This window comes from Mandrillus leucophaeus, unplaced genomic scaffold (assembly GCF_000951045.1).
Source record: "Mandrillus leucophaeus isolate KB7577 unplaced genomic scaffold, Mleu.le_1.0 Scaffold139, whole genome shotgun sequence".
NCBI lineage: Eukaryota > Metazoa > Chordata > Mammalia > Primates > Cercopithecidae > Mandrillus > Mandrillus leucophaeus.
The window spans coordinates 795,263-806,480 of NW_012101354.1; the positions used below are offsets into that span (position 1 = coordinate 795,263).

Consider the following 11,218-nt stretch of genomic DNA (forward strand, 5'->3'; position numbering starts at 1 on the left):
ATCAGCAAAGGAAAGGCTTAAATACATATCCTGTCTTTCTCACAAACTGTGGGAAATTATCTATTTTGAGATAATTAGTAGCATTAGTTGACAAGTATATATTATTTAATATGTAATATACCTTATATATTATTAACACATAATTATACTTATATATAATTATATATTTACTCTGAAAATCAGCAAAGGAAAGGCTTAAATACATATCCTGTCTTTCTCACAAACTGTGGGAAATTATCTATTTTGAGATAATTAGTAGCATTAGTTGACAAGGAAAAGTCATTTTCAGAAGAATTCTAGCTAAGTGGTGTGAAGAAATGAGGATTAGAAAATCAGCACTTTGTAACCTTTAATGAAATCACTGGTTAAGGCAATAATCATCAATGGGTAGATTCATTTGATGAAAGATCAGTGGTGAATTTTACAATGAAAAGATCAGATTTCACCACCTAAACCTACTGGTTAACCTTAGTACCACTAAAATGGGATAACCCAGTATTGTGTACTTGTTGTTGAGAAGCAATATAAAGTATACAGGACCAATTATGAAGTTTTATCAAAAAAGCAGAATCTGAATCTAATTGAGCCTCTAGAGCAAACTTCCATGTATAGAAAATACAGAGACATAGAAGGACATATTAAATGACATCACCAGCAAACAAACAGACACATTCAGAATGCAGGTCATTCCACAAGGCACTGACCCATTTCTGCAACAAAACAATGGCATGAAAAAAAAATGGGGAGAAGTGGGGACTGTCCTATACTAAAACAAACATAAAAATCAAATGTGATCTAAGGACCTTGTTTAGATTCAGATTTTAACAAACCAAATGTAAAAAATCATTTTTAGACAATTGGAAAATTGTGACTATGGAGTAGTTATTAGGCAATACCAAGGCAATAGTGCTAATTTTTAAGGTTTGATAATGGCACTGTGGTTTTGTAAGAAGATGCATACTAAAGTACACACAGGTCCAATAACATGGGATTTGCTTTTAAGTACTTAAAGGAAAAGAAAAAAGATATACATAAGGCAAATGTGGCAAAATCTTGATAATTATTAAATATAAATGATTACTATATGGAGATTTATTATACTATTCTGTTTTCATGTGTGTTATAGTTTTTTTACAATCAAAAAAGGAGGGGTTGCTATAATCCCAGCACTTTGGGAGGCCGAGGAGGGCGGCTCACGAGGTCAGGAGATCAAGACCATCCTGGCCAACATGGTGAGACCATGTCTCTACTAAAAATACAAAAATTAGCCGGGCATGGTGGTAGGCGCCTGTAGTCCCAGCTACTCAGGAGGCTGAGGCAGGAGAATCGCTTGAACCCAGGAGGCAGAGGTTGCAGTGAGCCGAGATCACACCACTGCACTCCAGCCTGGGTGACAGAGCAACACTCCATCTCCAAAAAAAAGGAGGGGTTAATCACAACTACTACAACCTGGGATATTTACCGTACCTTTCTTTTAAGGGAGGGCAAAGTACTTTCACATTAATAATAATAATAGTAGCTAACATTTAATAAACTGATTATGTGCCAGACACCCAAGCACTTTATTGACTCATTTAATCTATCTTCCTTAGCTTCACATCATCCAATGTCAAGTCTACGTGTTCATTTAATTTACCTGATATACTTGGTCTGTAGTACTGTTCTTTTTAACCCTGACTGTAACCGTTGTTCCATCTGGTAATGCTACTCTCAGCTCTACGTCAGACACACCATTGTAGTTCTGGGGGAAAAGACATAGAGAAAGAATTTATGGCCCAGTATATCTTCACTCTCCCTGTAACAAGCTAGCTAGACAACAACCTAAAACATGGTAGAGAGTAAGTGAGTTCCAATGAAAACGGGAAAAAAGTCAATACATTTACAAGTCTTAAAGCTGACTTCAGGGCTGCAGCGGAAGTTAACCTTTAAGATAAGCAGGAAGGAAAGAAACATGTTGAAGCCAACGTGTTCACATTTCAAAACAGGAAACTTGCGTGAAACAGTCTAGGTCAAACACAGATGAGATTTTTGATTCGCTTCCGTCTCCCCATTCAGAATTCACAAATGAGAGGAGAAGATAACTGAAAGCAGTAGTTTTGATGTACATTCTCTGGTATTAATGGTCAGGCATACAGACTGGATCAAGAGATATACTAAGTTTCTTTCTGAACCCTGAAATAACTAGGAGATTGTTAAAAGAAAAAATGGATAACTGAGTCTCATCCATTTTTCCTTTCAAAGTTAGCGTGATGCCCAATTTTATTCTAGCAAAAGGTAAACAATTCTTACTCTCCTCTTACTGCTTTTGATGATTAACACACTGCTTTTGATGATTAACACATTCCTCTAACCTTGTAATTTTTGACCTTTTAAAAAAGTACCACTTTTTAAAAAGTACTATTCATTGCCTAAAACAATCATAAGCATTGCTTTATTATAAGCCCTTGCCTATAAGAAATTTATAATCTAGTTGGGAAAACAAGGCATATGCATATAAAATAAGTAGTGGATAACACACTACTATATTAGCATTAAATATTCTCTCTTCTATTCAATTATTATTTATTAAGCACCTACAACATGCTTGACGCTGTGGTAAGGAACTGGGAATATAAAGATGGTCAAGATTTAGCTCTTACCTACAGGTTGCTCACACTCTTGTAAGCTAAAAATATAAAGCGATAATCTGATTACATGTACAAAAATTAGAGAATGAGACAGCAACAAGTGATCATTGAATGGAACTAATTGCAAAAGCTTTTGGTGGAATGAAAAATTGATGAAAACTCATCAGGGATGGCTTCAAAGAGAAAGTGGACTTGGCACTTCAAAGAGAAAGTGGACCTAGGTCTTAAAGGATAAATAAGTAGGATACATATAAAATGGAAGTAGAAAAAACAGAGTCCTTTGGAGAGCTTATGGAAATTTAACCCATAATCAATACCTTTAACTTATTTTCCCCCACAAGGAGCCAAGAGGAAAACAATCACTAAAGGAGATATTCACCTACCTCATCGGATTCTGATAGGAATTCCTGCATGATGTCACTCTCACCAATTACTCGTATTGAACACACTGTAGAAAATAAAGATAAAATCCGGCATAAGGCCTTAAAATCAAGAATATAAAGTCAAAGACATATCAAAGTTTAAGTTTAAATCATCAATAGCAGGCAATAATGAGGCAGCACACCATGCCCAGCATACAAGATTTTAAGGCATGACAAACATTCATCTAAATATGATCAGAACAAAGAAATAATAGAAAATATAAAGATGTAGCTCGCTAAAAATATTAAACATAACCAGAAAAGAGAAATAAAAGTTCAGTAAATATAACTTTGCAGTCTTGTGTGACCTATTAACAAGCTAGAACAACAGAACATGGGGTAAAGAGGCAGTGGTAAGGGAAGATTAATTAGGAATAAACCAAATATAAAATTGAACTACTAAAGGAAAAATATTTATTTGGCCTAAAAACAGGCCAGTCAGAGAACCACAAAAATTAAAAGCCATTTTGGGAAAACTAGGGTAGGTAATTAAGAATTCATATCATTTCACCTTACTGACTTTAGCTTCAAAACAACAACCAAAAAAAAAAAAAAGCTGGCTGGGGATGGGTGGGATAGGAAAGCAAGCAGGCAGGTAAGGTAGGTAGCTAATCCTCTAAATTTAAGAAAGTTAATTTCCTGACACTCTCATGAGAATGGTAAATTAAACTGGTGACTTTACTTCATTTGATTTTTAAAAATTGTACCCTTTCTCATTTCCCAAGGGCTTTGTTCAGAGAGGCCAGTCCCTGTTAGAAAAAGCTAAAAACAGGTAAGGAAGTTCCATTACCTTCTATGGGGAAAATGGTTTCTCTTCATGACTAAGGCTCCCTACAAAAGTTTTTAAAAGATTCAACTAGGTCAGTTAGTTACAAGGAAACAGAATGACTAAATATCATGTAAGACTGTTATTCTATAAACTAGTATTTTAGTGAAAAACCTACTGAACAGCTACCAAATAATATAACTCTATAATGTAGCAAGGAAAGGTCTCTTCCCTGAGCCACAAGATGAGCTTCTTATTGAAGAGATCTGTGTCATTTCCCTGCCTTTCTAGACAAATGTTTCACCATCCACATCCACAGACTCCTGACGTATCATTTGGAGGCACCGAGATAACAAGCACATTTCAATACAGGGCCAGGTGCAGTGGCTCACGCCTCTAGACAAATGTTTCACCATCCACATCCACAGACTCCTGATGTATCATTTGGAGGCGCTGAGATAACAAGTACATTTCAATACAGGGCCAGGTGCAGTGGTTCATGCCTGTAATCCCAGTACTTTGGGAGGCCAAGGTGGGCAGATCGCCTGAGGTTAGGAGTTCGAGACCAGCTTGGCCAACATGGGGAAACCCCGTCTCTACTAAAAATACAAAAATTAGCTGGGCATGGTGGTGCGCTTCTGTAGTCCCAGCTACTTGGGAGGCCGAGGCAGGAGAACTGCTTGAACCTGGAAGGCAGAGGTTGCAGTGAGCCAAGATCATGCCACTGCACTCTAGCCTGGGCAACAGAGCAAGATTCTGTCTCAAAACAAAAAAAAACAAAAAATTCAATACCGAAGTATTAGTATCTACGTTTAGCCTGCTTAGAACAAGGGCACTCTAGATTACCTACAACTCAGCAAACCTATCTATGAATATCTGTAAAATGAATAAAGTTTTCAGGTAGGATACACCAGTAAGCCAAGAATCATTTTAATAAAAAATGTCTTAAATATTAAAAATGTCTTAATATTGCCCACTTAGTTCCCAAATCAATTCAGCATATTGCTGAGTATATATGTGTTTGCTGGCAGATAATATAACCCTAAAAATAAAGGTCCATGTAATCCCAGTACTTTGGGAGGCAGAGGCTGATGGATCACGAGGTCAAGATATCGAGACCATCCTGATCAACATGGTGAAACCCCGTCTCCACTAAAAATATAAAAATTAGCTGGGTGTGGTGGCGTGTGCCTATAGTCTCAGCTACTCAGGAGGCTGAGACAGGAGAATTGCTTGAACCCAGGAGGCGGAGGATGCAGTGAGCCGACATCGTGCCACTGCACTCCAGCCTGGTGATAGAGCAAGACTCCGTCTAAAAAAAAAAAAAAAAAAAAAAAAAGTCCATTAGGCATCACCAAATGCATCAAAAACTAAACATTCACTTTGTTGTTGTTGTTAAGCATTAAACAAACCAATAAAACAGGCTACTGATCACTGTACTGGACATTTCAGTTTTGCCTTCAAAGTTCAGATTGTTCAATACTTAGTCAGAAACCTGACTTACGTTCACTATTGAGTTTCCGGAAATTCAGCTATGCAGTTTAGAAGCTGCATATCTAGAACCTATGTCTACTCCATATAGTAGAGTTTGATGGTTTGGATTACCTTTTTCTAGATATTCTTCCAGTCCCCGACGTCGGGCATCTAGTTGTTGTTCTGATAATGAAAATGGCCACTTCCCCGGGAGTCGGGGAAATGTAAAGTTGGCAAACTCTCTCTTCAGGTTCTGGTGTAGGATAGCAAACTCCCGGTACCGCTTAGAACACAGCTGCCTCCCTGCCATGTAAACATTATATACCTGGTGAAGGAGAAGAACAAAAGAAAAGCATACTTAATACAAATTAAATCACGGAATCATCTCGTCACGCTTAGATGATATTGGTTAGATGCATTCTACTATGCATTTAACAAAAACTATATTCAAGGTCACTTTAAAGACTTACTTTCGACAAACATGTATAAAGTTGTATGTATAAAAAAGGACTATCCCCTTTTCAAAAGGAGCATGATGTTCTTTTTGTTTTTTGGGGTTTTTTTGAGACGGAGTCTCACTCTGTTGCCCGGGCTGGAGTGCAGTGGCATGATCTCGGCTCACTGTAACCTCCGCCTCCTGGGTTCAAGCGATTCTTCTGCCTCAGCCTCCTGAATAGTTGGGATTACAGGCATCCGCCACCACACCTGGCTAATTTTTGTATTTTTAGTAGAGAAGGGGTTTCACCATGTTGGCCAGGCTGGTCTCGATCTCTTGACCTCAGGTGATCCACCCACCTTGAACCACCGCACCCAGCAGGAGGAGCGTGATCTTATTTTTGCTATTAGAATGACCTCTAGCATACTTTTAAATAACTTCACAGGCAATTACCAGTTTTTAAGGGTGGATTTTATTTTTAGAAAGTTAAAAGTCATTTGAAGCCAATGTGGTAAATATAGTGAGTGAATAAGCAAGCAAATTTGAAGGGAGCTGAAAACCTAGGGTTGATTATAAAGCAATGTAACGGATACTTGTGTGTGGCCTAAACTGGCTCTAAAGTTGATTCCAAAGAAAAGGCCTAAAAAATGACTTAAGCGCCTGGGCACGGTGGCTCACATCTGTAATTCCAGCGCACTTTGGGAGGCTGATAGGCGGCCAGATTGCTCGAGTCCAAGAGTTCGAGACCAGCCTGAGCAACATGGCAAAACCCTGTCTCTACAAAAAAATACAAAAATGTAGCTGGGCATGGTGGCATGCGCCTGTAGTCCCAGGAGGCTAAGGTGGGAGGATTGTTTGAATCCAGTAGGCAGAGGAAGCACTGAACCACGATCCTGCCACTACACTCCAGCCTGGACAACAGAAGGAGACAGTCTCAAAAAAACCAAGTGATTTAAGCAACAGTGGAATTTTTGTTAGTAAACAGATAATGTGAAAAGCAAAATAAAAGCAAAGCTAAGACCTTGAAAATAATTTAATTCAAAGCATATAGTCTCTGCCTCCTCTATCCCACATCCCTATATCCGTTTCTCTGACCCCAAAAAGTTATCATATCCAACCATGTTCATGATTCCCTTGCTTTTCTTTTTATATTTTTTCGCATTTATATATAATCCTTAAATTTTTATATTTTAATTTTAAAGGTATTTTGGTTTTATAAAAATAGAGTATCAAGATGAACGAGACTTTAAAGGATTTACTTTTTTCACTTAATATTATACTACAGTCTCATCACAACATTACATGTCTTTGTGGTATACTCTGCTGCATACAGCATTTTGTTGTGTGAATATATCATAGTTGCACGTTTGTTTTCAATCTGTTCTTCCACTCATGAGCACTCGGGTTGTTTCTGGATTTTAGCTACCATGAACAATGCTGCTGTTAACATTTGTATAAATGCCTCCTGATGTACATGCAAAAGATATTCTTCTGAGTATAACCCTGAGTGAACTGCAGAGCTATATGCATATTCAACCTCAGGAGATAATGCCAAAATGTAAGCTAAAGTGGTTGTACCAATTTATTCTCCTTCAGCAATATATAAAAAGATCCTCTTAATTTTGCCAATGGAATTGGTGTGAAAAGATTTCTTACTGTGATCCTAATTTACATTTCCCTAATTACTAATGATGTTGAATAACTCTTCATATACTTATTGATCATGTGAGTGTCATTTTTTGTAAAGTACCTACTCATGCGTTTTGCCTACCTTCATATTAAGTTTTTTTGCTTTTCTTACTGATTTATGGAGTTCACATATTGACACAATATTTCATTTGTGTGTATTGTGAATATCTTCTTGCAGTTTGTCACTGGTCTTTTTTTTTTTTTTTGAGACAGAGTCTCGCTCTGTTGCCCAGGCTGGAGTGCAGTGGCATGATGTCTGCTCACTGCAAGCTCTGCCCCCCAGGTTCACACCATTCTCCTGCCTCTGCCTCCCAAGTAGCTGGGACTCCAGACACCCACCACCATGGCTGGCTAATTTTTTTGTATTTTCAGTAGAGACAGGGTTTCACCATGTTAGCCAGGATGGTCTTGATCTCTTGACCTCGTGATCCGCCCACCTCGGCCTCCCAAAGTGCTGGGATTACAGGCGTGAGCCACTGCACCTGGCCTGTCATTGGTCTTTTCACTCTATTTAAGGTTTTTTAAATTCTAGAAAGAGTCCAATTTATCAATCTTTTTATAACCAACATTTTTTGTGTCTTAAGAAACTTTTTCTACTCCCAAGATCAATAAGCTATTCACCAATATTTTTGTGAATATTTTCACTAAGAGCTTTTAATTTTTTGTTTTGTCATTTAAGTCCTTAATCCATCTGGAACTTATTCCTCTATATAATATGAAGTAAAGTTCCATTGGCATTTCTTTTAAAGTCAAAAATATTTAAAATCAATTTTTAATCAAATTATCCCTAAATAAAAATATTCTCCGTTTACAGAACAATCTGTGGACTTCCAGGTGGCAATTAACCTCCCATTAAATACAACCAGAAAACTGGACACAATATAGGTAACAACTATTTTCAGACACTGGACAACAGGCAGCTAAGAATTGTGATCCCCGAGAAAAGGGAAGCAAACAAGATGAGCCGATGAGCCCTAACATCATCTCAGCTTTCTGCCTAGAGGTAACTCCTAAACTGCAGCTCAGGGAGGGTTACCCAAACAGAGTTTGGCAACTTCACTGAGTTGAATAAACAGAGACTAAAGTTCAAGGAGGCCAAAGCAGCTAGAATTTGCAGGACTAAGCATGCAAGAGGGAGCTAAAGCAAGACAGCTCCAGAAATCTTTATTAAGTTCCCTTGAATTTTGACTGAATAACAATCTAAGAAAAAAACTATTATAAGCCGGGAGTGGTAAATAAACAATTCCCAGAGTTCACGCAGGTTACAGAATCACTCAACTTCCCTCCAGCCAGAATAAAGAAACCTCCCTAAATCTGCATGGAATTCAGAAGGGAACTCAAAAAGACCATGCTTTAGGAGTGGAGCCAAATTGGTTCTAGAGTAAAACGTACTCTAAACTACTCAAAAAGAGCTTAAAAACAAAACTAAAAAGGACCAAAGTAATCTTTAGGTAGCTTAACTGTATGCCAGAAAAAAAAAAAAAAATCCAACACTCTTTGAAGAAATATAACAAAATCTAGCAACCCAATAACACTGCATTCACAATATACAATATCCAATCAAAAATTACTAGACATATAAAAAAGCATGAAAATTTGACCTATGACCAGGATAAAAATTAGTCAGTAGAAACAGGCTCAGAAATTACCAACACAAAAGAATCAGTGGATAAGGATATTAAGCAGCTATCATGCATTAAGAAGAGGGATTAAGAAGTGTATTAAGAAGTGGGATTTTTAAGAGGTAATGGCAACACTCTCCACTTTGGGAGGTCGAGGTGGGCAGATCACGAGGTCAGGAGATCGAGACCATCCTGGTTAACACGGTGAAACCCCATCTCTACTAAAAATACAAAAAAAATTAGCCGGGTGTGGTGGCGGGCACCTGTAGTCCCAGCTACTCGGTAGGCTGAGGCAGGAGAATGGCGGGAACCCGGGAGGCGGAGCTTGCAGTGAGCTGAGATCCTGCCACTGCACTCCAGCCTGGGCGACAGAGCGAGACTGTGTCTCAAAAAAAAAAAAAAAGAGGTAATGGCAAAACTCTCATGATTAATGTCATGATTGAGGCAGTGGGTTATTTATCTCAGGAGTTTGGGCCCCCTTTTCTCTCTGTCTCACACGCACTTCCTTACCTAGGAATGCCTTCCTCCATGTTGTAACACAACAAAAAGGCCTTCACCAGATGTGGCCCCTTGATATTAGACTTCCCAGGCTCTAGAACTGTGAGCCAAATAATCTCTTTTCTTTATAAATTACCTACAATCTGTGTTATTCTATTACAGCAGCAAAAACAGGATAAGACAGGCAGTAAACCCTCTCAGTCAGAGTGCACAGGCAAAGATCCACTTCTTCTGGGGAAGGAGTAAAAGTAAAATACTCTATACCCGTGGGGAGAGGTAGGAAACCATATTAGGCCCAGGTTCCTCCACTGTTACCAAGCAGAGGTCTGCTATAGCTGAGGGAGGGACAGGAAACTCTTTCCCAAGACTAACCACAGATACAAGGCCGAGTTTGGCTAAAATAAGAAGGAAGGGAAAAGAATTAGGACACACAGACACAGACTCTGCCTAAGCCTAAGGGTGAACTACACAACATCTACCTCTACCATGAGTCTAGCCCAAGTAAAAGCAAGAGCAGTCTACCAGTAGCAGAGGGGTAAGAATGCAAAGACACAACTTCTCTGTGGCACTGGTATGCACAGGTGGCTGAAAGTCTAAGGACAAAACACTGAAAAAAACCCTCCAGGGCCGGCTGAGCACCATAGTTTACACCTGTAATCCCAGCACTTTGGAAGGCCAAGACAGGCGGATCACGAGGTCAAGAGATCAAGACTATCCTGGCCAACATGCTGAAACCTCACTCTACTAAAAATACAAAAATTAGCTGGGCGTGGTGGTGCAGGCCTGTAGTCCCAACTACTCGAGAGAGTGAAGCAGGAGAATCACTTGAACCCGGGAAGTAGAGGTTGCAGTGAGCCGAGATTGCACCACTGCACTCCAGCCTGGTGACAGAGCAAGACTCCATCTAAAAAAAAAAAAACCCTACAGGCTGAGCACAGTGGCTCTTGTCTATAATCCCAGCACTTTGGGAGGCCAAGGCAGGAGGATCACTTGAGCCCAGAATTTTGAGACTAGCCTGGGCAAAATGGTGGGACTCTGTCTCTACAAAAAGTAAAAAAAAATTAGCCAGATGTGGTGACGTGTGCTTGTGGTCCCAGCTACTTGGTAGGCTGAGGCTGGAGGAATGCTTAAGCCAGGAAGCCAAGGCTGCAGAGAGCCATTATTGTACAACTGCATCCAGTCTGAGAGATAGGAGAGCTTGTCTCAAAAAATAAATAAATAAATAAATATTTTAAAACTTCCAGAACCCCAGCCCTCACTCTAAGCACAAGGCAATAGCAAACCATGGCCAGAGAAACTTAAGGCCTATGGCACAGTAAAGGTAATGATAGCTATAGCAAAATCCAAGCCCAGCTTAACTGACTAAATTCCCTAACAGAAGAGCATTGCCCATTTCCAAGGTCAAACACTATTTACTTCAGTCATCTCTACTATTATTCTACACATGATGCCTGACATTCAGTTAAATACTACAGGACAAAAACGCAAAAACAAAAAAACAAACAAAAAACAGGCTGGGTGCGGTGGCTCACACCTGTAATCCCAGCACTTTGGGAGGCCGAGGCAGGCGATCACCTGAGGTCAGGAGTTTAAGACCAGCCTGACCAACATGGAGAAACCCCGTCTCTACTAAAAATACAAAATTAGCCAGGCATGGTGGCACATGCCTGTAATCCCAGCTACTT

At 39.2% G+C, this 11,218-nt stretch overlaps 1 protein-coding gene across 2 annotated transcripts in view; it reads right to left on the bottom strand.

Moving 5' to 3' along the window:
- Nucleotides 1–11,218, bottom strand: part of SNX27 (sorting nexin family member 27) — a 64,154-nt gene that overhangs the window by 36,604 nt on the left and 16,332 nt on the right. For both annotated transcript variants that reach the window (XM_011973528.1, XM_011973529.1), the window contains exons 2-4: nt 5,421–5,613; nt 3,011–3,075; nt 1,637–1,741 (exon numbers count right to left, since the gene is read on the bottom strand). In XM_011973528.1, the coding sequence (XP_011828918.1) occupies nt 1,637–1,741; nt 3,011–3,075; nt 5,421–5,613 (363 nt within the window). The remainder of the gene's footprint in view (nt 1–1,636; nt 1,742–3,010; nt 3,076–5,420; nt 5,614–11,218) is intronic.